We start from the raw sequence: 26,523 nt of genomic DNA, 5'->3' as shown, positions 1-26,523 counted from the left end.
CCCCTCCACCAGGTGCATTCTGTCCCAGCTGGGACAGAAACACCCCCCCAAAGAGGTGACACTTACTTGACAAACTGCCCCAAGTCCTCACAGAGGGTTTCGCAGCCAGGCCACTTGCACTCTCCGTGGCCGTAGAGCGGGTGGGAGCCGGGGGTCTCTTCGTGGGAAGAGCTGCACGAGAGGGAAAGGAGCCTTCAGATGGGGCAGCTGGGATGCTCCAGCATTCCCAGGCATGGGGACAGCCCCAGGGCACCCATGGGACACCCCACAGTGACGGCTCCCTGTCCTCTGTGGGTGCAGCAAGACAGTGCCAGGCCTCTTTTATGGGGTGGGCAGAAAGTGCCCATCCCTCCCAGCCCTGTGGGTGGTGGATCCCAGCCCTTTCCACCTCTCCAGGAATAAAACCACAAAGTGCTGGGGCCCGACCCGGCTCTACCTGTCCCTTCTCGGCGTGTGCATGGTGCTCTGTCCATTGGGCAGAGGGTGGTGGGAAATGGGAGGCGAGACCTTGGCGGCCGAAAACGAGGTAGAGTTGGAGGTGTTGGTGGTGAGGTCAAGACCTTCCTGCTTAATGCTGTCCTCCACGGGCTGGGTGGCCGTGACCTCCTTCCAGAGCTGCTGGAGGTCTGAGGGGCAAACAGCTGTGGCACAGGAGAGAGTGAGCAAGGTCAGCAGGGACACAAGGCAGCACCTGGGGCTTCCTCCCTGCTCCCTGACTCCCCAAATCTCACCCAGCAATGGGAGAGCATCACCTGGAGCTGGGCACAGCTACACGGAAACCCAGACCAAAGCACCTGCAGCACTCACAGAGCTGTTCCCAGAAGGGAGAAGGGCCTGACTTCCCAAATCCTGGCACCCTTCTGCCAGAAGAAGAGAGATGCCCCAAATCCAGACACTCCTCTGCCAGAGGAAGAGAGGTGCCCCAAATCCTGACACTCCTCTGCCAGAGGAAGAGAGGTGCCCCAAATCCTGGCACCCATCTTCCAGAGGAAGAGAGGTGCCCCAAATCCTGACACTCCTCTGCCAGAGGAGGAGGTGCCCCAAATCCTGGCACCCTTCTGCCAGAGGAAGAGGTGTCCCAAATCCTGGCACCCCCCTGCCAGAGGAAGAGAGGTGCCCCAAATCCTGATACTCCTCTGCCAGAGGAAGAGGTGCCCCAAATCTGCCAGACGAAGAGGTGTCCCAAATCCTGGCATCCCCCTGCTAGAGGAAGACGTACCCCAACCCTGCACCCCTCTGGAAGCCAGACCCCAACCCTGCACGGCTCCAACTGCTGACACCACCACCCCCCAAACTTTGGGGGCATCACAAAGCCCAACAGCAGAGCCCCTCCGCAGCCCCCCTCCCCCAGAGCTGGGCAAGCTCCAGCCCAGGAACCCCCCAAGGCCATGGTCCTTACCTTGGGGCAGGGTCTGCAGGGGCACCGTGCCCTGCCCCGGCGGGAGGCTCACCAGGCCCTGGCGCTGCAGGTTTAACAGGTGCTGCTGCTGGAGCTGCTGCATCTGCAGGAGCTGCTGCTGGAAGGCCAGCTGCTTGTTCCCCAACGGCTGCTGAGACAAAAGGAGGGACAAATCCAAGCGTTATTCCCAGCCTGGCGGGGCAGGAGGGGGTTGGCGGGCGCGGCGAGGGGCGCTGGCAGCGAGGGGTGGCAGCGCTGGGGACACGGCGCCCGGCGGCGCCTCCATCCTGCTGCGGGGCCTGCTCGGCTCACAGGCTTTGATCTATCGGAAGAGGAGGGGAAGGGAAGGGAAAAGGGGAAGGGAAAAATAAAGCGCTGGAAGGAAAGGGAGAGAGAGGAGCTGGGGGCTTGATTGGAGCTGGGCAGGGAGGAACATGCAAAGCTTGGCTGGGGGGGGCCCGAGGGGGAGGCTCAGCTGTGGGGTTGGTGTAAAAAAAGAGGGGGTCCCAGCAGGCAACAGGCACAGAACCCTCTTTAAGGCAGAAATTTATCCCTGTTTGTCAAAAATGACTGTTACGAGCCCTTTCTTGGTGAGGGGCTGAAACCGGTGCAGGGAAGGGCGTGCCCAGTGCCAGTGCTGGTGTCCCCACCCCAGCCACAGCCACCCCCCCAAGTAGGTGACCCTCCCTCACCCCCTGGAGCTGGCCAGGCTCTGACCAGCATTGCTGGCCCTAAACTAGTTAGGCAGGATGGGTCCCTGGGGAGGCGCCGAGAAATCCATGAGAATTAAGTGAAGGGGAGAGAATTCAATTAGGGCTGGGGACAGGCAGCTGCTAATCCGAGCTGGCCAGGAGAGGGGAGCTGCCCCGGGGCTGCCTGGCCTCATTAGTGGGGCAGGCGGCTCCGTGACCCCGTGAACCCCCCCAAACCCCCCTGCTTGGGCAGACGGTGCCGGCAGGGAGCCAGGCTGGGGCACATCCCCCCCTCGCTGCACTCTGCAGCCCCCCCAAAGGAGTATTTCCATGTTTGTGCTCTGACTGAGGAGCGGGAGAGCTCTGCAGGCAGGATGTCCTTGTTTTGTGAGCATCAGGGGATTCAGGCCCCCCAGGCACTGGGAATTCCAGGGAACTGGTGATCCCTGAGGCTGCATCAACAGGGAGCAGCAGGCAGACTCTCTGTGGCAATCCCAGTCCATGACTGAGTCTGGGGCCATCCCAGGGTCTCACTGGGTGCAGGTGGATCCCTGTGGATGTTGTTGATGCTCAGCCTTGGCTTTGTGAATCTGAGGGTGAGGATGGACTCCAAACCCCTCTCTGCAACGTCAGGCACCACCACAAGTCCTGTCTAGGGTACAGACTGAGTTTAATTCCAGTTTCTCAGCCTCAGAGAGATGTGTGGACTCTGCCTGTCCTCTCCACCTCTTGGCCACAGAGGAATTGCCTCCCCAGAGTCAGACCTGGATCCTCCCTGGCTCTGTCTCAGCCCTGCACCTCTGAGGCTTAAAGATCAAGGCACAAATCAAAGCAATTCCTGCTCAGTGAAGAGAAATCCCTGACTCCTGAGCCACGAGGGCTCCAGGCCATGGGATCAGCAGGATGGAGGGAAAAGGGCAGGACCAGGCTGCAGCCTGAGAGCTTTAACAGCAGCTTTTCTGTCCCCCAGGGTGTCCCCTCCTGGCGAGGGGAAGCTCTGCCACCGTGTGGGATGGACACACTGTCCTTGCCTTGCTTAGAAACAGCAGCTGGGAAGGGAAGGGATGGGATGGGACAGGATTCTCCTCCTCTTCCCAGCTCCACCACCGCCCTCCCCGAGGGCCCCGGGGCAAGCCCGAGCTCGGCTCCAGCACAGCCTCATCCACGTCACTTCCAGGCTGAGCTGCTGGGAGTGGATGAGGTCAGGAGGATCCCTGGGCACGTTGCCTGCATCCCACAGCCCAGCCGTGCTCCCCTGACCTGGCCTGGCTGGATTCAAACCCCCTGAGCTCCCTGAGCCACTCGTGGCTCTGGCAGGGACGCTGTTGAACCTAGTGATGTGAAGGTTGAGCTTTCACGTGCCTCAAATCCACGTCCCTCCAGCTTCCACAGACCAGGAACAGGAGGAGCAGCCCCAGGAACACCAATTCAAGCCAAACCAAGGCCTGATCCAAGGGGAAGCCAATCTGTCACCCCTAGGGAACACCACAGACCTCTAAACCCCTGAGTGATGGGTGAAGGGATGCAGAGCCACTCAACAGCCCAAGGGCTCCAAGCCAAGCTTTCCCTGGAGAAACCAGGCTGGGGAGAGCCTGGATGACAGCCCCAGCTTTCCCAAAAATCTCACCCTCCGCTGATCCTCACTACTCCCATTTCCATTTGGAAAAGCCACTCCCAGAGGAGCTGGGGCTGAATCCTGGGCTTGGCTCCCCCAGCCCATTCCCAGCCCATTCCCAGCTCATTCCCAGCCCATTCCCAACCCATTCCCAGCTCATTCCCAGCCCATTCCCGGCTTGGAGCAGGGGGTCTGCAGCACCACTGAGATTTGGCTCCCCCAGCTCATTCCAATTTGATTCCCAGCCCATTCAAATCCAAGGCTTGGCTCTCCCAGCTCATTCTCAGCCCATTCCCAGCCCATTCCCAAGACATTCCCGGCTTGGGACTGGGGGTCTGCAGCATCACCGAGGCTTGGTTCCCCCAGCTTATTCCCTGCTCATTCGAATTCGAGGGTTGGCTCCCTCAGCCTATTCCCAGCCCATTCCCAAGCCTTTCCCAGCCCATTCCCAGCTTGGAGCTGAGGGTCTGCAGCATCACTGAGGCTTGGCTCCCCCAGTTTATTCCCATTTCATTCCCTGCTCATTCGAATTCGAGGTTTGGCTCCCCCTGCTCATTCTCAGCCCATTCCCAGCCCGTTCCCAGCCCATTCTTATCCAATGCTTGGCTCCCCCAGCCCATTCCCGGCGCGGGGCCGGGGGTCTGCAGCATCACCGTGCATTAGACGCAGCTGAGTGGGTGCAGCCACCGGGCCAAGAGGCGCCGTCACTTTGATTTATGAGCACATCAGGAGGAGTTTGCGCCGTGACACGCGGGACTGACAGCAGCACTTCATTAAGCTGACACCGGGGTTAGGAGCCAGCAGCGCCCCCCTCCCCACCCTGCCTGCCTCAGCGCAGGGACAACCCCTGCCCTCGGCAGCTCTGGGGACACACAGAGACCCTCCCAGGGGATTTTGGGGTCTCTGCACCCCACTCCAAGCATCCCGGGAGGAACAGGATGGGAGGCACGAGGGTGAGGGGCTGCAGCACAGCTCCTTGTTTCCCCCACACCCAGGATGCTGCTGGAGGCTGGGGGGTAGCCCTCACATCCCAGCACAGGAAAATGCTCCAGGAAGGGCTGGGATGTGCCCCAGCTCAGCCCCATCCTGGCGGGATGCATGGATTCATGGATCAGCTGCCTTGCTCTGCCCCTTCCTCATGGCCCCAGGGTGGCACAGCACCCATGGACACAGAGCATCCCCACATCCTTAGGGACAGGATGCTGCTGACAGGCTCTTCCCACACATTTCCATCCTCTTGTCTGTCCTTCCCTTCTCTGGGGCACTCCCCAGGGAATATCAGAGCTGCTCCCCCTGGAGATGCTGTTCCTGGGGAGCTCAGAGCTGCTCCTCCCAGAGATTCTGCTCCTGCTCCCAGCTCCTTCCTGGTGTCCTTCCCACCTGCAGATCCCACTCCAAGCTGCTGACTCACGGAGAGGAGCCCTTGGAATCAGATGGAGGGGAAGCAGAATGTGCTGGGTTCACAAATCCTGCAGCAGGGCCGGAATTAAATCTGGCCATGGGTTTCCAGGAAAGATCCAAGGGTGGCTCTGTGGAGGCATCCCAGACACTCCAGCTCTTCCCTGAGTGTCAAGGAAGCCACAGCATCACCATTCCCAGCAGGCAAACACGAACACAGACTTTAGGAGCACCAGCTGCCCAAATTTCTGGGGTGAAACCAAAGCTTATCCAAGGATTTTGAGGAAGTGAAACACTGACATCCCCTTGCTGAGAACCCCTCGGTGCTTTTCCCACCAGGAAAGCTGGACACATACCCCTCCAGCAGCATCCAACACCCCTCCCCCCCTGCTACACCCTTTCTTGTTGGATAAATTTCCCATCTCCTCTGTACCATTTAATTAAAAGTTAACACGAGCTTTTTAAAGCAGAGCCCGCTAAGCAAGCGCTTTGTTAGAGCTTAATTATATCCCTGCTCAGTGCTGCAAGAGAACATCACCAGGGCCAGCAGGAAAGTCCTTGAGGAAGCTCACATTTACACCTCCCCCATTTCCCCGAGCACCAGCAGCTCCTGGAGATGGTTCTGATAACCCTGCCCCTGTAAATGCACCAACACCCCCAGTGAGAGCCTGCCTGAGGCTGCAGCAGGTGACCCTGAGCCACTGCAGCCACCTTGGTCCCCCGATGCCAGCGTGGCTTTGCCAGTTGTGCCACCCTAACACACAGCCTGGGCTTAAAATCTTCTCTCCCTGCCAAAAAGATGAGTTTCAAGTGCTGGGTGTGCATGAGGCTGCTGGATTTTGGGAGGAGTGATGGCCACGAACAGCCCCAGCACCCCTGCTTGCAGGGACGTGGAGAGGTGGCTCAGGAACAACTCCCAGGGTCTGGACTGGTCACCCTGGCAGCCCCAGAGCAGCATGTGCCATGTCCCATTGCCATGGGCTCCCTGGGGCTTGTCCCACACCTTGTTTTACTTTGCTGCCAGCCCGGTGCCCTCCAGCTGAGCTCACCTCTTTGGGTTGCTGCTTTCCGGCTTGCTGCTGGGTCAACAGCTGCAGGTGAAGCTGCTCCTGCTGCTTCTTGTAGTATTCCTGCAGCTGGGAAGGGCAGAGAGCAAGGGGATCAGCAGTGGAACCACCCTGTGCCCACCTCACCACCCTGTGCCCACCTCACCACCCCAGTGCCAAGGCTTTGCCACAGCCACGCCAGCTCCTGGCACTGTCACCAGGGCAGGCTCCCTGTGTCACCCAGTGCAGGGCAGGAGGGAAAGCACCCACCAGGGGAGTCAGAGCAGCGCAGGAACCCTGGGCATGCATTGCCAAGGGCTCTGGAGGCCCTTGAACCCCTCAAACACCCCCAGTGCCCACCCTGATGTTTATTTTAATGCCAACCCACTGTCCCTTTGAGAGAAAAGCAGGCTGGGGTGCTCTGGCACATCACAGAGCACTTCAAGGTGGGGAAACCCCAGTTTGGGCATGGTGGGACCCCAAAACACCCCTGAGAAGTGCTGTGAGAGCCAGTGGGGTCCCAGCTGGGGAGGACCAGGAGCAGCCACAACCCCCTGGCCTGTGAGAGCTGGGGGTTCAGCCCTGCAGTCAAACAGCCCCTCGAATCAGAGCAGAGGTGTTTAAAACAGGGATAAACCCCCTGGATCCACAGGGAGCCACCAGAGAGGGTCCACAGCAGCACTGGGACCTGCCATCATCGCCACCAGCTCTCACCCTGGCCCCTAAATAAACCGTGGGTGATGGATTTGCTGCGTGCAGGGAGGGGGAGAAAGGCACGGGGAGGTCAGTGAGACCCCCCCAGCCCCCTCGCAGGGGCTCAGGAATGTCCCTGGGGATGCTGGGAAGCCTTTATCAGCCCGGGGCTGCCAGCAGCCAGTGGCTGTTTGTGTCTGAGAACAGGTTTGGAGGGGCTGGGTGTTTACCCCCGAGCCAGCCCGAGCCAGGGAGCTGCAGAGTGGCCGGGCTGGGAGCAGGAACATTGGGTCAGGGGTGAGAGGTGTGATGTTTGGTTTGCTGCCGGTGGAGAATGTGAGCTATTCCGGCCTGGGTTGTTTAATTTGCAGTCAAACGTGTTTCTTTATCCGGCTCCAAAGAGGCTTGTGGAAGGACCCACCCAGGGTAGTGTTTACCCTTTGTTCTTTCCCTGGGGCCAACCTTGAATCCTTATCAGCCTGTTTGGAGTAAACAGGTACTGGAGGCAGGAGGAAGGGTGTGGAGGATGCTTGTGGGGTTTCTCCCTCTCTCCCTCCTTCCCGCTGCCGGGAGCTGTTTACCCAAGCAGACATATTTTGTTTCAGAATGGAAATCTGCTTCTTTTTCCTTCTCCTCCTTTTTTTTCCCTCCCCATCCGACTAAAATCTCTGGAAAAGTCGAGCAGGGCAATGAGAAACAAACCTCAGCTCTGGAGCTGGACAGAGGCACCTGCCCAAAGCTCAGCAGTGGCCACAGGGGCTCTGCTTGGGGCACACTGAACCAAGAGCTGCCCCTGGCTTCTCCCCAGATCAGCCCTTGAGCAGGAATTTTGCAGGTTTTGAGTCCCTGGCTCAGGGTGGCAGCACCAGCACTGCAGCACCTGAAGCTCTTCTCATCCCTGGACGTGCTGGGAATCCCAAAGGGAATATGTGGGAAGCAGAAGGAGGAAAGGACCCGTTTTCCTGCCTCCAACAAACCCCAGCATTCCCAGAGCCCGGTGGGAACTGCCTGGCTGGATTCAGCTCCAGTGCAGCCTTACCTGTTGCAGCATTATTGCCTGCTGCTGCTGCAGGAGGGCCTGGAGCTGGGGTGGGGACAGGATCTGCTGCATCTGCTGCGGCGTGATCATCTGCGGGGACATCATGGCCACGGACACAGGGACCTGTGACAGCAAGGACACGTCACCACTCCCAACCCCGACCTGTGCAACTCACCCCAAACACCAACAGTGCCCACCCCAGAGCATCCTCTGTGTCCCCCACATCTCTGTCACTTCTGGATGAAGCCACTGTCTGTCCCCAGGGACGTGGCAATGGCAGGAGATGTCCCATGGTGCTGCTGGCACCAGATGAAGCTTCCTGAACCATGAGGTCCCCCTGCAAACTGAGAGCTCTTCTTTAAATGCAATTTAGCTGGGGGAACTAGGCATCAAACCACAGCTCCCTCCCCTGCTGGGAGCATGGGAAGGGTGCAGGGAAACGCCAGGGAAGTGGGAAGATACTGATCACCCAAATATCTGCAGAGCAGAGCGCTGAGGAAGAGGTTACGGGGTTCTCCAGACACATCAAAGCTTTACCTCCAGCTGACACCAGTAACTCCTGCAATTACTGTGCCAAGAGGAGGGAGGGCTGAGGGAACCTGCCAGCCCCTGCCTTTGGTTATCAAAACACGGGTCCACACCCCAGGCAAAGCTCCTGGGAAGGTGTCAGTGATGGATCCCAGCCCTGCTGGGTCCTGCCCAGGTGGAGCAATGCCCAGATGGAGCCATCAGGAGCTGCCTTGTCCTGGCCTTCCCACAATCCCACCAGCCCAAAGCCCTTCCCAAGGCTCTGGGCAGGGTTTGGGCCTCATTGTAATTTAAAGACTGTCCTGGATGCCTCATATTCCTGGGAAAGCAAACAAGAATTGCTGGTCAGGAGCCTCCAGCAGCCACGAGCTCTTCCAGGGGATGCCAGGAAGAGGCAGCAGCTCCTTGGCAAGTGGGATGGGGCAGGATCCAGCTGCACGCCAAGGATCCGGTTCTGATCCAAACTAAACAACTCCTCAGCCCCTCAGCCCAGGATCTCAGGACCTCAAAAGAGCAGAGAAACCCAGCAAAGTCCCCCTGAGAGCCTGGTTCCTGCCAGCCCCCCCAGTGCTGCCAGCCTGGACCCCTTGGAGCCACCCCGGCGGGGATGGGACCACAGGGTGGCCCTGTGCAGTCCCTCCCATCTGTGATGGGTGTCCAGCTGACCTTCAAGGGAGATTGCAAAGCCTTATCTATTTACTCAGGCATTCTGCTGCGGGGAGGCGTTGGCCACGGGGCGAGCTCTGTTTGTCACCAGCGTTTCCCCCTCCAGCCACCTCGGTGGCGGAGCTATCGATTAACTCCTCCGACTTCCCACCCAAGGGTTGGAGCTCAGGAAGAGCCCCAGCACCCACCAGAGAGCCCCGAGCCCCCCGTGGCACCAGCACCCAGTGAAGAGCTGCTGTTTGGGCACCCAGGTGCTCTCAGCCAGCTGTGCCAAGCCCTGGGTGAACATCTGGGCAGGAGGGAAGCTGGCGAGGAGAGCGAGGTGTGCACCCGGGAGCGCCGCTAATTTCCCTCTGCCAATTCATCAGCCAGCAACGTGCTCGGAATGAGAGCCCCTAATTAATTGCTGCTCCACATCCCCCCCAGCCCGGGCGGGCTCCCTGCCCCCTCCCACAGCCCCTCAAACACGTTTGCTGGCATTTTCAAATCGGAGGCATCCTAATTACTGGAGAGTTATAACACCTTCCATTTCTCGCCCAGCGGACTGACACCCTGTCAAGAGCAAAGAGAATTGCCAGAGGTTTTGACAACACTAATTGCCCCTATAATCTAAAAACACAAAGGAGAGGCGATTAGTCGAGAGGGCCCCAGCTCTCGATCCGACACGAGGTTTTCACAATGTTACAAGAAAACAAAAGTGACGCTTTTTAGAGTTTGATGGCTGCTAACAAAAGCAGAATTATATTTTCATACAACCTTTGTCTGCATTAAATGGCTTTTTTTTTTTTTCTCTCCCCCCGCTTGGATGCGGAGCTGACACGGAGAAATGGTGGCGGATCCGTGTGGGGGTGAGGTGGGAATGGGGTGAACTTGAGAGGGGCATCTGAGCTCTGCTGCTTCCTTGGTTCCCATGAAGAATTTCCCCACAGCATGGAAAACCTTCCTCTCCCAGTTAAGGTTTCCAGGGAAAGGAGCAACTTTTGGTAAAAGAGGAAATTCCCTCTTACAGGCGGTTTTGCTCCCATTCATCCCATGCCCCGGTGCTGGGAATGTTCCAGCTCTGCCTTGACCCCAATGTGGGCCAGCAAACCCCAGTGCTGGGGGGTTTCTGTCCCAAGCTCTGGTGACAATGCCAGCTGCCTCTCTTGGGGACAGGGAAAGCTGCTGCTCTGGCAAAACAAGATGGGAATGGAAATGGGGTTGGAAATGTCCATCCCAGCCTGGCCAAAAGCCCCACAGGGATGGCCCTGGGACACCTGGGACACCCCTTCCCCTGCAGCCACAGCCCCCAGTGACAAGATTCCCTGTGGCAGGATATGAGGCCAGCCTGGCATCCCTGGAGAACAGCAGGATCTGGGCAGCAACTGCCTCAAAACCTGGGATGCAGGTGAGAGCTGAAGGGTGCCAGGCAGAGCAGCACAGGAGCTGTGAGGGGTGAATGCCACCCAGCTGTCACCAGCCCGGGACACCAGAGCAGCACGGGGCTGTGAGGGGTGAGTGTCACCCAGCTGCCTCCACCCCCAGGCACGGGAGCAGCCAGGAAATGTCCCTGCAGCCAGCACATCCCTGGGGAAGCAGGTCCCGGCAGCAGCCCCGGAGCAGCAGCAGCAGTGGCTGGGGACCAGCCCGACGCGTCACGAGCTGGCATCTGCCAGACATCGAGTCAGGAAGGGTTTGACTCACGCCTTGGCCGGCTGCCACCCCGCAGAAACTGCTTACTAACAGCTCTGGCTGCTCCCAGAAACAGCCGGCGCTGCTCGGGCCGGCCAGCAGCATCTCCAGGGGCTGCTTTTCCAGGCGGGCCGGGCTGGAATCCCCGTGCCAGAGGACGGGGCGGGAGCAGCAGGCAGTGGGTGGAAAAGCAGGCAGGTATTCCAGGGAATATTCCCTCCCTGAGCCAAAGCCAGCTGAGGGAAGCAGGACTTGGCTGTGTGGAGCGAGGCAGGATGGGGAGCGAGGCTCTTGAGAAATTGTTCCTGGATTTTTTTGGGTTGTTTTTACAGGAAGAGGATTGAACTCCCAGGCACGAGGCAGAGCGGGGGAAGCCACGGCCCGGCAGCCTTGGCTGGCAGCACCACGGGGTTGTCATCAGAGGGACAGTGCCCTCCTGACCCTGGGGACAGCTGGCTTGGCACAGCCTGGGGACATCCTCCATCAGCCTCTGAACGTCCCTGCTCTGCTGTCACCCAGGCTGGGAGGTCACCGCAGGAGCCACCGTGTCCCCAAGGGCGGCACGTCACCGCCACGGCGGGAAGGGGCAGCTCCTGCTCCACGCCTCAGCCACACAGCCCAGACCTCATCCCCCCATCCCTGCTGGCTCTGGGATCGTGGGGATGAGCACCCCTCATCCCCCATATCCCTGCTGGCTCTGGGATCGTGGGGATGAGCACCCCTCGTCCCCCCATCCCTGCTGACTCTGGGGATGAGCACCCCTCTCTCTCTGCAGAGGGTGCTCCTGGTTTCCCACAGAGCTCAGGGCTGCACTTCCCTGCTCTGATCCAATCCTGGGGTTTAACTCCCAGTTAGAAACAGCAGAAAACATGTTTGTGCTGTTTTTTTCTAATTTTAACCACTCTTTTCCAATCCAAACCAAACAGAAACAAATTGAGGAGACTGGGAACAGAAGGGAGGAAACAACCACCAAAAGCAGCTTCAAGTAGTGCTGTTTTAAGGGCAGGAGATGAGCAAATCCCACCCCAGAGCACCCAATTCTCACAGGACCAGAGCAACCCCAACCCTCCTGGCACATCCTGGCCTCCCTTCCTGCACTCAGCATCCCTGGGTGAGCTCCAAGACCCAGCTGGCTCAGACAGTCTGGGAGTGCTCCCAGTGCCCGGGGCCAGGCAGTGATGCCACTGACACCGAGGTGACCCCAGCCATGGCTTACAAACCCCGAGGGGTGGCACAGGGCCACCCAAACGTTGCTGTGCCACCCCTAGACCTCAGCAGGCTGGGATGAGACAATGCACAGAAATCTGCCCACGGTCAGAGGAGAAATGAAGCTCAGCCCCAAGTGCCAGGCTGAGTTTTGAGGCTGGGTGGTTTTAGGAGCAATTTTAGGAACACTCTGAATAGCCCCAGCACCAAAAGCTTGAGAGCCTGGGGTAGAGTGGCAGCAGGGTAAGCAGGTGAGGGGACACCAGCATGGAGGACACCAGGCCCTCATGTTCAGCTTCCTGTGAAGAAAAGGAGGAATCAATCCCCAGCATGATCAGCCCAATGTGTATCCTCGTTAGAGCATCCTGATTAGCACATCCTCGTTAGTGCAGCCTTCCTGCTGCCCCAATCACACCTGGCTGGGGTCCAGTCGCTGCTTGGGGACAGTGGCAGTCGAGGTGACAGCACTGAGCCCCTGCCCCCAGCACCACCCGAGCAGGGTCCCTGTGTCCCCTCCATGAGCACGGGGTGCTGGCACAGCTCTGTCACCGATGATTCTACAGGGATTAAAGTGACTTTGCTCCTCTGTGAACCCAAAACACCAATCCCAGAGTGGGATGGTGGCAGTGGCACCAGGCTGGCAGAGCTGGGGGCTTTGGGATGGAGCAGGGACAGACAGGGATGCTCCAAGTTCAGATGGAAGAACCTCGGTGCGAGCCCAGACGGACGGGCTGCTGCTGCTGGATTTTTTTTTTCCCGGAGAGGGAAGGCAGAAGGGCTGGTATTGATCTGTCTTCATTACCCATTTCACTCAAGTTTCAAATCAACAAAATACACTTTTCCGCTCTGCTGCCCTCCCCGCTGCAGCACACAAAAGAAAAGCAATTTCCCGCAGTTTGCTCCAAACTCCTCTCCTCCCTTCCCCGGGTGCCCTCCAGCCCCTCTCCCCTTCCAGCCACTTGATCCCAGCTCTGAGGGCACCCAAAGAGGGCACCCCATCATTCCCAGGTGCCTCCAAGCCAGCACTGACAACTCAGGGTGCTGCTTTCCCAGCACCTCCTCCTCCCTTGGGTTTTCCCAGATCCCAGGGGAATCTGCTGCTCCCATCATCCCAGCCCCCAAAAGCAACACTTCGTCAGTGCCCACCAAGTTCTCAAGAGTTTTAAAGTTGTAAAGAAATAAACCTAGTTTAAAATGTTTTAGAACACCCAAAGATGGGGTTTTGGGGTTTTTTTCCCCTTTCCTGCAGCTGTAACTGGAGTGACAACATGAGACTGTCCACACATACCTCCAGGCATCTGTGGGAAGAGGGTCCCTACTCCAAAAAAAAAAAAAAACCAATCCAAGATGCTGCTGAGCCCAGCAGCTCCCTGCTTGTTTTTAAGCTCAGGCTGTCGGGAATGTCATTAATCCTGCTGGCCTGGTGCCCCAAAACTGAGTGGGGTGACAAGGAGAGGGCACAGTGTGGGAAAGCACAGGGGTCTCCTGCTCTCCCTGCCAGCACTGGGACCCTCCTGCTCATTCCCCCAGGACTGAGGGCCAGGACCCAGCTGGCACAGAGCTGAGGGGAGAAAAAATTCCCCACGGATGTGGAAATCCATTCCCAAACTTGTGGGGCTGCACATCCACAGGCAGCGACTCGGGCTGGCACCCCAAGGACACCCCAATTCCCAAACGCTCCCATCCCGCTGCGCTTCCTGCTGCCTCCAAGCCAAGGAGAGCTGTGCTGGGACCCAGCCTTCCTCCTCCTCCTCCTCCTGCAGCCGTCCTGGCCAGTCTCATCCACACCACGGTGCCTTAGATAAACTTCCTTTCAAAGGAGTCTGCTTAATCCCCTATCTCCCCTCGGTCAGATCCCGCTCCAGCTGCCGGCGGGGCCGCGGGGGGAGGGACCGCCGGGCGCTGCTGAGTTATGAGCTATTTCTGACTCACGTCTACAACTTTCACAAGTCCTTTTTGCAACACGGAGAGAGAGAAAAAAGGGAGGACGGGAGGGAGGGAGGGAGAGAGAGAGGGAGAGAGGAAGGAGATCCAGTTCTCTCCGGCAAAAGCCGCTGGCCAGATGGGCAGGCAGGGAGGGGAGGCTGGGGAGCAGCACGGGATGTTTGGCTGCATCCAGCCGGGAATGCCGGGGAGAGCAAGGAGGGATAAGGAGCAGCAGCAGGAGGAGGAGTGCAGGGACACACACCCACGGAGGGGAGCGAGGCGCCGGTTACCGGAATCTGACTTCACCCTCGCCGCCTTTGTCCTCTGCAGACATTTTCCATGCAGTGACTGCATTTCCTTCCTGCCGGCACCGCTGGAAAAAGCCGCCTGTTTGTGCCGTAGGAGCCCTGACTAATTCCCACTGCTCCCACCCAGCTGCTGTTTCCCAGCCTGGGGGGTTCTGGGCTCTCCTGACCCCCGGCAGCTCTGGGATTTGCTGCTGGATGGCTCAGCCATGCCCTGGCACTCCAAGCCAGGAGAGGATCCCGGGATTGCCCATCCCAGCCTGGCTCCTGCTGCCACCCGGCTCAGCCTGGCACAGGCAGGACCTCCAGCTCCGAGAGCGCCTGTGCTAATTACTTTCCTTTGTTAATTAAACCCACGTGGCTCTAATAAGGTAACCTGCTGTTCTCCGATAAATTTAATTAGCCTGAAGGGAGAGCCCCTCCGCACAGCTATTTAAATTGTCACTTCCCATCGCTTGGGCTTTGCTTATCCCTGCCTCCCCCTCTCTCCAGATTTCACCCCTCTCCTGCCCATTTTCTGCCCTTTTCCTCTGGCAGAGAAGGGGAGCAAAGGGAGGTGCCCCATCCCTCCAGGAGCAGGATGTGCCAACCCAAAGCCCGTTTTCCTGCCAGTGTCACAAATCCCCATCCCAGCTGGGCCTCTGTCCCATCCTGGAGGACCTGCCCTGGCTCCAGCCCAAAGGATTGTTCCCTTTTCCAGCCCTGTGCCACCCTCACAGCACTCAGCATCAATCCTGGGATGCTCCAACCCTGGGAAACTTTGTCTCCAAAACACTGTCCCAAAAAGTGGTGACACACAGTGACCTCCCCTCCCCAACCATTCCCACACCCAAAAACACCTCCCGAGAAACTTCTGGAGGTTTCCAGAGGATTTAACTCCTGCAGTGCTCCAGCCACAGAGGTGACAGGGGTTTGTGAGGGGGTGACAGGGGACACTCGGGGCTCACCTGCACCGCCGGCTGCTTGCCCTCGTTGCTGCTGGGGGAGCTGAGCCCCGTGGCCTGCTGCAGCAGGAACTGCCGAGCCACCTGCAGAGCCTGCAAGAGAAACACAGGGGTGGGCATGAGGAAGGCTCCCTCCTCCTCCTCCTCCTCCTCCTCCAGCTCTGCCTCCTTCTCCATGGATTTTCCTCGCGGGATGGGTTTGATGCACAGAGAGGGCAGCGCTCCCCAGTGCTCCCTCCTGCCACACCAGAACATCCCACCAGAGACCAGCACTCTCCCAGCCCCCATGGGGACAATCCTGTCCTATTCCCAAAATCCCCACCAGAACATCCCACCAGAGACCAGCACTCTCCCAGCCCCCATGAGGACAATCCTGTCCTCTTCCTAAAATCCCCACCAGTATATCCCACTATAGACCAGCACTCTCCCAGCCCCCATGGGGACAATCCTGTCCTCTTCCCAAAATCCCCACCAGTATATCCCACTATAGACCAGCACTCTCCCAGCCCCCGGGGACAATCCTGTCCTCTCCCAAAATCCCCACCAGAACATCCCACTATAGACCAGCACTCTCCCAGCCCCCATGGGGACAATCCTGTCCTCTTCCCAAAATCCCCACCAGAACATCCCACTATAGACCAGCACTCTCCCAGCCCCCACGGGGACAATCCTGTCCTCTCCCAAAATCCCCACCAGCTCCAGCATTCCCATCTCACAAGGGTCATTCCCAAACCCCAGCCCTGGCACAGCCACCTGGAGATCTGTCCCCTGGCTGATTTATTCCAGAGCCACCACCACCTTCCTGCAGCTGTCCCTTGTGCCCAAAGCCACCGTGGGTATTTAATTTTGTTAATTGGATTGTGGCACTGGAGCAGCAGAAAGTTCCAGTCACCAGTCAGGTTTGGGTGAAGTGCAGGATTCCAGCCTGGATCAATCCAGGAATGTGTCTGAGTGGATTTGATGGGGATCCAGGAGGTGCTCAGCACCCCATACAAGTGACCACCATGAAACCTGATTGTTTTTAGGGGGTTGCCTAGAAAAAGTGATGAGTTCTTCAAGTTTTTTACAGGAAATCCCACAAAAATCCCACTGGGAATCCCACAAAAATAGGGAAAAAACAACAGAAATGGATAAAATGCACTTGTGAAAAACACAGGTACAAGAGAGCCATGCCCAGCACTGGGAGCAGCTGGAGAAAATGGGAAATTAAGGAAAATCCTGTGAATAGATGAGGAGGAAAAATGAGCTGAGAGAAAAGAGCTTGGGAGCCAGGAAAAGGAGTAAAGCTCTGAGGAAAACAACCCAGTGCTCCCAGACCTGTTTGCTCCTTATTTCTGCTTTACAAGGATTCTTTTCCTTCCTTCTGGGTATTTTTTGGGCACATCTCTGAAAAATTTCCACCCTTCTTCCCCCCACAAATCCCCTCACAGCTCAGCACACGCCTCAGCTGTCGATGCAAACCCACAGAACCCTGACCCAGAGCCTCTCCTCAAATGGAGCATCCATGAAAAGTCATTCCCTGTGGTTTAGATCCCGTTTCAGGTCCTCCCTGTGGCTCCTCTGCACAAGGGAATTCTTGGGAAGGGCACAGGGTGCCCCAGCTGTGCTACATCTTGGGGTGGAAAATCCACCTGGCCCGCTCTGTGCAGCTGGACAGGCACTACAAGGGCACCTGGAAAATGAGAGGGAATTTCCAGCTGGAGGATGAGAGCAAAGGGTTTAACACACCCAGCCTTCATTCATTAAAAAATTGTAATTTCACAGCAGGAGGCCCAAACCAAACACCCCAGACACAGCACTGGGCAGTGTTTGTCACTGTCACATGAACCACAGAGCCCCAAGAAAATCAAAACCTGAGGAATTTTGTAAATAAACGGATCCTAATTTCCAATTCCTGTGGTGAATTACCAGAGCTGTGTCCCAGGATTGTGCACCCAGAGCTGCCCCGTGGCCACTGAGCACCCCCAACCCACAACTCCCAAACTTCCTTTATCCAAACAACTCAAAACTCAGATCCTCGAGGACAAACTCTGCAATTCACAGCTGGGAATCACTGAGGGAAAAATCCCATGGTCCTGATCCCAAAGCTGCCTCAGCCCCAACGTTTTCTTTTTTCTTCAGGGCATTTTATTTTCCCTGTTATTACCAGGGATAGATGTGCATCGGTAATGCGAGCACAAAAACCCTGTGACAGTTATGACAGCTCAAGGTCTGATATTTTAATTACTTTTGGAAATGAAAACAGTAATTCCAGTTAAAAGCCAAGGTGGAGAATCCACTTGATGGCAGCTCAGGCCCGAGGCTCCCTCCAGGATGGGTGCTGGAGCTGCCTCCCACATCCCCACAGCAAATCCCTGAGCTTTAGCTGCTTTTCCAAGCATCTTTTAGCAGAGTTTTCCATGGATTTGGCTTCTCCATGTGAAATTCCTGCCACTTTTACAAGCACCCCCTCACAGAGGAGACCCAGCCAGGGCAGGGCCTTGTCCCGGCCTGGCAAAAATCAATGCAGAAAGGGATGAAAAACAGGGGGAAAAGCCTCAGGGACAGGATTCCAGCACTCGAAAAGTGCTGCACAAAACTTCTCCAGCACACAAAAAGCGCTGCACGAGGTTTCTCCCGGAATTTCTCTTCCCAAAGTTCAGATTTCTCTTCCCAAGGCCCGGCTGGCCCGGGGTGGCAGCCAGCCCCCGGCGCCGCCTCTCAGGGGGGAATTTAATTCACCCCCCGCTGGCTCCCTCACTTTGGTGTGCTCTGAAGCACGAAATTACAAAGATTTACAGGGAAAAAAACCCGACACGGCCTCACAATTGCACACAGGGGCCTCTCTGGCAAGCGCCCGGAGCTGCCCCCTCCCTCCATTGCCTCTGCCCCCTCTCCAACCTGAGCTGGGCTCGGCTGCAGACAGGGATGGAACCTGCAGGATCCCTCAGGCAGGGATGGAACCTGCTGCAGGATCCCTCAGACAGGGATGGAACCTGCTGCAGGATCCCTCAGACAGGGATGGAACCTGCTGCAGGATCCCTCAGAGATGGAACCTGCTGCAGGATCCCTCAGACAGGGATGGAACCTGCTGCAGGATCCCTCAGACAGGGATGGAACCTGCTGCAGGATCCCTCAGACAGGGATGGAACCTGCAGGATCCCTCAGACAGAGATGGAACCTGCTGCAGGTCCCTCAGACAGGGATGGAACCTGCTGCAGGATCCCTCAGAGATGGAACCTGCTGCAGGATCCCTCAGACAGGGATGGAACCTGCAGGATCCCTCAGGCAGGGATGGAACCTGCAGGATCCCTCAGAGATGGAACCTGCTGCAGGATCCCTCAGGCAGGGATGGAACCTGCAGGATCCCTCAGGCAGGGATGGAACCTGCTGCAGGATCCCTCAGGCAGGGATGGAACCTGCAGGATCCCTCAGGCAGGGATGGAACCTGCTGCAGGATCCCTCAGACAGGGATGGAACCTGCTGCAGGATCCCTCAGACAGGGATGGAACCTGCAGGATCCCTCAGACAGGGATGGAACCTGCAGGATCCCTCAGACAGGGATGGAACCTGCAGGATCCCTCAGACAGGGATGGAACCTGCAGGATCCCTCAGACAGAGATGGAACCTGCAGGATCCCTCAGGCAGGGATGGAACCTGCTGCAGGATCCCTCAGACAGGGATGGAACCTGCAGGATCCCTCAGACAGGGATGGAACCTGCAGGATCCCTCAGGCAGGGATGGAACCTGCAGGATCCCTCAGGCAGGGATGGAACCTGCTGCAGGATCCCTCAGACACAGATAGAACCTGCTGCAGGTCCCTCAGACAGGGATGGAACCTGCAGGATCCCTCAGGCAGGGATGGAACCTGCTGCAGGATCCCTCAGACAGGGATGGAACCTGCTGCAGGTCCCTCAGACAGGGATGGAACCTGCTGCAGGTCCCTCAGACAGGGATGGAACCTGCAGGATCCCTCAGGCAGGGATGGAACCTGCTGCAGGATCCCTCAGACAGGGATGGAACCTGCTGCAGGATCCCTCAGACACAGATAGAACCTGCTGCAGGTCCCTCAGACAGGGATGGAACCTGCAGGATCCCTCAGGCAGGGATGGAACCTGCTGCAGGTCCCTCAGACAGGGATGGAAACCTGGACAGAGCATGTGGAGCACCCAGGGTGGAATTTCAGGAGGCAGAGCCACCTGTTAGCTGCATTTGTTGCCCAAACAAGGCAGGAGGAGCAGCCCAGTGGTGGGGGATGAAGATTTCCATCAGTCAGAGCCTCTCCTTGGGGCTGAGGAGGGGGGAAGCAGAAGGAAGAGTTTCCCTGTAGGAGTAGATGGGATTTTACCTCTGTGAAAGAGGGAAAATGATTTATAAATAAAAATTAACCCAAATCCCAATGCCTGCTGATATTCAGGAGTCATCAACACATCAGGCAGAATGGAGAATGAATTCCTTGTGTCAAACTCCCTCTGATCACCAAATGATCCTAGAAAAACTTTGCAAAAGATCCCAGAAAAAGTTTGTGAAAGATCCCAGAAAAACTTTGCAAAAGATCCCAGAAAAAGTTTGTGACAGATCCCAGAATGAAGTTTGTCTCAGCCACAGCCAGGGCTGCTGTGGTTTGGCTCTGCCCTCCCCAGGAGCAGCACATTGCAGGATGAGGAAGAGGATGGGACCTGGACATGGCTGGGGGAGGCCCAGAACGTCCCTGCGATGTGGAACACACCTGGGACTGCAGGGAGAGGTGGGAGGAAGGTACTGGAAGGTGTGTGCTGGGATGGGGAGGGGGTCAATGAACCCTGCCAGGACCTCCTGCCCCCAGGATCCCCCCCAGGGATGCTCATCCCTCCCCTCAGACCCCAAATCCCCAAACTCTCCCAACCATCCCCAACTCCAGACATCCCCCAGCAGGGCAGCAGCCTCTTTTTCCAACTTCCACCCAGCCTACCTGAGCATTATCCTGATTTTTCCCTGTTTCTCCAGACCCCAGCAAGGGCAGATTTGGGCTGATTTTTACCTTTTCCATGGCAAACACCACAAACTCCCCTTTCTGCCATGGGGAAACACCAGACAAAAAAAACCAAACCAAACCTGGCACGGCCCAGGGAGAGCTGCCTCACCCCACACCTTGGATTAATGTGGGATTAATCCTCATCCCTGCCTCTTCCTCCTCAAAACCTGCCCCAGCAGAGCCTCTCTGAGGCCTCCTGATTGGGAAGAAATGGGTCAGGAGCTCCAAAAAAAAAAGTTTGGAGAGCATGGAGACACCCATGGGTCATCTGAAAAGGAGGGGCCACAGCCTCCCCCCAAAAAAATCAACCCAAAATAATAAAAATCCATCCAAAATAAAGGAAAATCTTGCTTGGGGTATTTGAAACTGCCTCCTTCACCAGATATCTCACTTTATGAGGATGGAGTTTTTAATTCCAGCTGGGAATAGCTGCCCAAAAACAGCTGAGGGATTTTCCACCTGGATTAGAGCTTTGTATGGTGTTTTACCTTCCAAAAAGAGAAAAAAACACCTGAAAAATTCCATTACAGCAAGAACTTCGCATGGAAAGAGGGAGGGAGGGAATTTTGATCTTCCCTTTTCCCTCAGATCCTTTTGGAGGGTGGAGAGAGGTTGGGAAGGGCTGAAAAAAAATGGTAAAAAAAAAAAAGAAGGAAGATTTTTTACACTAACCTCATAAAAATGACATCGTCACATTCCAGAATTAGAGCCATTAAAACAACACACAGAGGGATATTTTTAGCTGGATATTAACAGTAAATGATGCCATATTGAGGAGCACTTCCACCAGCCCAGCCCTGGCCTCGCTTAACCAGAACCAAATGGCTCCAAGAAATCCAAATGAACAAAAAAAATGACACAATTCCTCACAGGAAAATGAAAAAAAAAAAAAAAAAATCCTTTTTTACACCCAGCTCCATGTCTGTGGCCCAGCCCCAGCTGTTCTGCCCTGCTCCAGTGCTCCTGGATTTTATTCCTCTGCTCCTGACTCCTCAATCCTCACAGGTGAGGGGTTAAACCCAGCCCCACTAATTAAGAGGACAAGGAACACCCTCCTGACAATCCCACCCCATGGGAAAAAAGGGGAAAAAACAGGAAAAAAGGGGGAGAAAAAGGGAAAAAAGTAGGAAAAAATGAGGAAGGATAGGGGAAAAAAAAAAGGGGGGAAAAAAGGAAAAACTGCTCCTGCATTTGTGCTCAGTGAAATATTAAATATGAATCAGGGAAGTGAAGAGAGAGATGAGTTTCACTTAAGTGCTCCAGCCTCGTTTTTATCTTAAATACCCTAATAATAGAGGATTACACAATATATTTGAGATGTGATCACATGTTTTATGGAATGGTATCTCTCCCAGGGCAGCAAAGTGCCTCTCCTCCCCCTCCACACCCTTCCCCAACTCCCAAAAAAGTCCCGTTTGCTCCTTCTCCAAAACAAGTCTTATTTTTGTTTATTCCTCCCCGTTTCTTTGACGTCTGTCTGCAGCACACTGCAATTTTTTGGGTATTTTTTGCACCATAAAACAAGCCCAGAGCAGCTGGATTTTCCAGCTGGCTCCTTTGCCATGGATTTAGAGCTGGAAGGAGCTCCTCTGGGGTGCCAGACTCGGGGATTGTCCCCTTGCTTCTCCCAGGACATCCCTGCTCCTCGAGGTTTGCATGGATTTGGGTTTTCCATGTGGAACTCTGCCCTGTCTGCAAGGATCTTTTTCCATCCTTTCCCTCCATTCCCTGCACCCCAAACCTGCAGTGACCCCATGGATTCAAACACCAGCTGCTGGCTAAAAGTTGGAATTCTCTGCAGCAATTCAGCAAAAAAAAAAACCATCCTGGAAAACCCCAAATAGTGGCTGAGCAGAGCTTTATTCCCACTCCTAAAAAACCAGAGGATTCCCCCACCACAGGGATGTGCCACCCCCAGCACCCCATGACCCTTCTCGCTTTCCTTTCCTTCTCCCTTCTTCCCTTTCCTTCTCCCTTCTTCCCTTTCCTTCTCCCTTCTTCCCTTCCCTTCCCAAACCTTCCCTTCCCTTCCCTTTTCCTTTTCCTTTTTTCCCTTTCCCCCCCAGGAATTCCGGGCGGATCCAGCCTGGCAGATCCCTTTGGAGCCCGGCAGTGCCGGAGGTCCCTCCCCGTTCCCACAGCAACAGCGGGGACAGGGGGGGGGTCCCGGGCCGGGAGCTGCCCCCCGGTGCCCCCGGGCGACCTCTCCCCTCCGCCAGCCCCTGCACAAAGCTGGTGTGAGCTATTGAGGCTTTTCAGCCCCGTCCCGAGCATTGAAATGCAGGGATTTAACCCCAGCGCCAGCCCTCGGGCCGGGGAGAGGGAGGGAGAGGAGGAGGAGGAGGGAGGAAGGGGAGGGGATGCCCTTTCCACACCCCACCGGCCACCTGCTCTCCCCTTCAGGCTCTCCCCTTCCAGGCGTGGATTGGGAAGGATGAGGATGGATGGATGGATGGATGGATGGATGGATGGATGGATGGATGGATGGATGGATGGATGGATGGATGGATGCAGGAATGTTGACCCTGTCTCAGCAATCCTTGCTCCAGGGACACCCCAAACAAGGTCCCTGAGCACCCCACAACACCCCCATGGCCTCGATATCCCGCCCATCTCGAGGCAGCACCCTTGCAGAGCAGCTTTAACCCAAAAATTCCCTGCAAAGACCAGTCTGGCCTCACACTTGTAAAAGCAGCGAGGTCACAAGAACTGAAAAAGGTCAAAAATGGAATCTGGGCACAGAAATCCGCACACACACAGAGCTTTGGGCCCACCAGGATGAGACACGGGCTCCCAGCCCTGCAGGCTCCCCAAGGTTTCTTGGGAGGTTTCATAAAGCTCAACGAGAATCAGGATGGAGTGCTGCCATTCCAGGATGAGGGAGTGAGCACACGGAAGAGCCCAGCCATCCAAGAACCAGGGGAGAACGCTGGATGCTCCCGGGGATGGAGCAAAGCCTCCATCAAGCACCTAATTGTCCAAAACTCTCGCTGTGGGGACATTTATTCCTGACCCCAGCTGGTGCTCAGCCTGCTCCCTGAAGCAGGAAGATGGATCATCCTCGGGATAAGTCCTCCCCCTTCCCCAGGTGCTGTGGCTGGAGGTATCACTTGGTTTTTTTGGAAGTTCACCAAACCCTCTGCTTTAACAGGAATCCACCAGGAGAAACACCACGGGGGTGAAACGAAACATCAGCATCCACCGGGAGCATCCACGAGAAGGAAAAACCCGATTTTCTGGAGGAGATCTCCCATTTCACAGCCACCATTTGCATCTTTTTGGCTGGGGGGGGGACACGGATCTCCTGTTATCCGCTGGAATTCCGGGAGGGAGAGCAGGGAGCTCCTCAGAGGGGCACTGGCAGCAGCATTACACGCATGATTACCCTTTGGATGCGGGGAACAGGGGCTTAGCGGCGTGCGGAACGCCTGTTATCCAGGTAATGGATTTACAGCACTCCCTACTAAAGTATCAGACACAGCAATTTTTTACAGCTTTCACGCTGGAATTTATGGCTCAGGGAGGCGATCTCCGTACGAGGAGAGGGATCATTGCCTTATTTAGTAGCCGAGCAGGGAAATTGATGTTTTTTTGCCAAAGTTTGTTTGGAAAGGTAAGCTGCAGGCATGTCCCCAGGGCTGTGTGTGGCAGGGGACACGTGTGGCACGGGCTACACCAGGGGCACATCCAGAGCTGCTGCACACATGTGTCACTGTCACACATGTCCTGGGCTGTGTGGGTGAGCTTCAATCTCCAGGAGCCTCTGGGAATGGGAAAGCAGCTCCTGGAAAACCAAAATCCTCTCAGGCAGGACCTGCTCCTGGTGTTAGGGCCAAGGTTTTTGGTGTTCCAGCGCCTCAGATTGATGGGGGGCAGAGCAGGCAGGAAAAAACCAGCGAACTCCATCCCCAGGGATGGATGAGCTCTGCTTCCCAAGGGATGTGGGACAAGGACAAACCCTTGATTTTTGGGACAGCTCAACCACGAATGGCCAAACCAGGCGCAACCCAACCCAAATCACGCCAAAACCCGACATTGTCCCCAGACCGCATCCTCACAGCACCCCGCTGCCTGTGTCAGCCAGCTTTGGAGGAACAGGTTGAATTACCCCAGTTACCTGCTGCTGCTGGAAGTGCAGGAGCTCCACGGGGCTCATCTCTCCGTTGGCCTCGGCTCCGGCGGCTCCGTCGCGGCCGCCGCCCCCGGGGCCGCCCCCGCTGCCGCCGCCGCCGCCATCGGGCTGATTGCTCAGGCTGCTCACCCCGTTCTGCGCCGAGCTGGGCGTGGAACGGATCGTCTCCGAGGCAGATTCAACCATCATGACTCGCTAGCAGGACCTAAAGAGGGGAGAGGAGAGCCTGAGAACGGGGGCTGAGGTGGCTGATCCCGCTGGGACGGCGTGGCAAAGCGTGTTGGGTTTGAGCCGCGTTCGGTTCGCCCCGAAAAATAAAATAAAAAATAAATGTGGGAGCTGCTGCAAACACGGTGCACGTCCCTAGGCAAAGTGCAACCCAGTCCTTAGGAAAACTCACAATTCCAGCTTTCCCTGAGCCTGGTGCAAGGCACAGAGCTCCAGGAATCCGTTTGTTTTCCCCAAACCCCAAAGTATCTCACGGTGAGAGCATACCCGAAGCCCCAGCGAGATGCCGAGAACCCACACCTCGTATTCCACCCTGAAAAATCCTAACAAAGTCAAAACATTCCCTCAAGTGCTTCATCTCCCAGCAAACCACCACTTCCCAGCTGGAAAAAACACCTGGCAGAAGGTGCCAGGTTGAGGAAACCCAAAGAACGGCAGAGCTGGGATGTGGGAACGAGAGCCCGGCGGAACACGGGTTGGAAAATCCTTCCCTTCTCCCAGTTTTTGCTCAGTGGGCTCGGATGAGTGGCAGGTTGGTGGCTGTGAAGCTGAGGGTGCCTTTTTCTGGGAGAAACTCCTGGATTTGGGCTGGCACTGGAGCAAACAGGACCAGCACAGCCAGCACTGGCCTCTGCCACATCCAGCCCTGACACAGAAAAGTGGCAGCACAGAATCCACCCAGGAGTGAGGGTCTCTCCCTCCTTCCCAACACACGTTTTCCTCCATGGAAAAGCAGTTTCATTTCCACACCCCTCCATCCCACCAGCATGGGCTCAGCGCTCACCCACCGCCGCTCGCGGAGTTTGTAACAAGACGGGAACAAAACCAGAGAGATGGGATGAAAAAACACCACCCCCCCTTTCTCTTTCCACCCTCTTTTCTTCCCTTTTTCCCCCCTCCACACCCCAAAAGGCAGCGAGACAAACCAGGAACAACATAATTGCTGAAATGTGGCGTGTAATAATCGCTATTCAGGGGCTGATCATTCATATTAAACAGGGAGCAGCGCGCTGCTCATTTGCATGTTGGAGATTATCTGCATTTCAAAAGTCATTTCCGCAGGGGATATGAGTGACATCCATTCCCAAGGGGAGCTCCTGGCTCCCTCCCACTGTCCCAGGGCTCTGGGGGTGACACACCGGTGGCTGTGGGACAGCTCAAGGTTAAGGGGATTACTGGGATTTGGGTTTGGTTGGAGCAGCTTCCCAAGGATGGGATGCTGACAGGATGCTGCCTCAGCGACAAAAATCTGGAATAAACCCTCACCTTTTTCCTTAAAACTGCATTATTTCCTTCCCCACTTTGAATTTCAAGGATTTTAAGTTCAGAAATATGAAATTATTGCTGTTCCTGTTCCTGTTTTCCCTCTGAAATCTGCGAGGCCCCACGGGGAATGCTTCGTGTCCGACACTCCAACGGCATCGCCAGGGTCAGAAACTCATCAGGATTCCAGCAGGGATTTGACTTTTACATGGAGAACAGGAATATCCACAGTTACAACAGGAAGTATTAAAAAAAGGAAAAAAAAAGAAAAAAAAGAAGAAAAAAGACAGTTTTGGAAAGGATATAAAACTTTCCTGGCTTCGGGCATAAACTGGAGTTTAACTGTTGGGAATTAGGAGGAAATCTCTGCTGGTGGAGGAGCCGTGGGCTCGCTCTGGTGGTTCCAGCCCCTGCCAGAGGCGGGATGCTGGAGCAGACTCCTGCAGCCCGGGTGATTCCCGGAGCTGGGGACACCGGGCCAGCTGAGTTCCCTCTCCAAGTCCTGTAAAACTCCACTTCCCATTCCCAAACTCCTCTGGGATGCTGGAGTGTCTGGGATCCCAACAACGCTGCGAGGGAAGTCATAAAAGAAAGTCATCATCATAAGAATCGAAATATTTCCATTCCTATAAAAAGTTTTACAAAACCTTAAAGAAAAAAAAAAGGGGGGGGGGGGGGAAAAAAACGAAGCCGATGTCTGCGAGGTTATAAAGTGGATTTAAATTAGGAACAAGCACTTTTCCAGCCAGGACGGATCTGGGATGAGTGGGAAGAGCAGA

General features: G+C 56.2%; 1 protein-coding gene across 5 annotated transcripts in view; it reads right to left on the bottom strand.

The window, feature by feature from the left end:
* Window positions 1–26,523, bottom strand: part of FOXP4 (forkhead box P4) — a 61,156-nt gene that overhangs the window by 17,149 nt on the left and 17,484 nt on the right. For 3 of the 5 annotated variants that reach the window (XM_059867846.1, XM_059867850.1, XM_059867847.1), the window contains exons 2-8: window positions 24,239–24,458; window positions 15,132–15,221; window positions 7,883–8,005; window positions 6,154–6,240; window positions 1,400–1,550; window positions 437–641; window positions 67–171 (exon numbers count right to left, since the gene is read on the bottom strand). In XM_059867846.1, the coding sequence (XP_059723829.1) occupies window positions 67–171; window positions 437–641; window positions 1,400–1,550; window positions 6,154–6,240; window positions 7,883–8,005; window positions 15,132–15,221; window positions 24,239–24,442 (965 nt within the window). In that variant the 5' untranslated portion in view covers window positions 24,443–24,458. The remainder of the gene's footprint in view (window positions 1–66; window positions 172–436; window positions 642–1,399; window positions 1,551–6,153; window positions 6,241–7,882; window positions 8,006–15,131; window positions 15,222–24,238; window positions 24,459–26,523) is intronic. The other 2 variants (XM_059867848.1, XM_059867851.1) reach the window with 1 other exon arrangement.

The sequence above is a fragment of the Haemorhous mexicanus genome, chromosome 25 (assembly GCF_027477595.1).
Source record: "Haemorhous mexicanus isolate bHaeMex1 chromosome 25, bHaeMex1.pri, whole genome shotgun sequence".
In the NCBI taxonomy this organism is placed as follows: Eukaryota; Metazoa; Chordata; class Aves; order Passeriformes; family Fringillidae; genus Haemorhous; species Haemorhous mexicanus.
The sequence above is the reverse complement of the archived record's forward strand: the minus strand, read 5'-3'. Positions and strand labels throughout refer to the sequence as shown.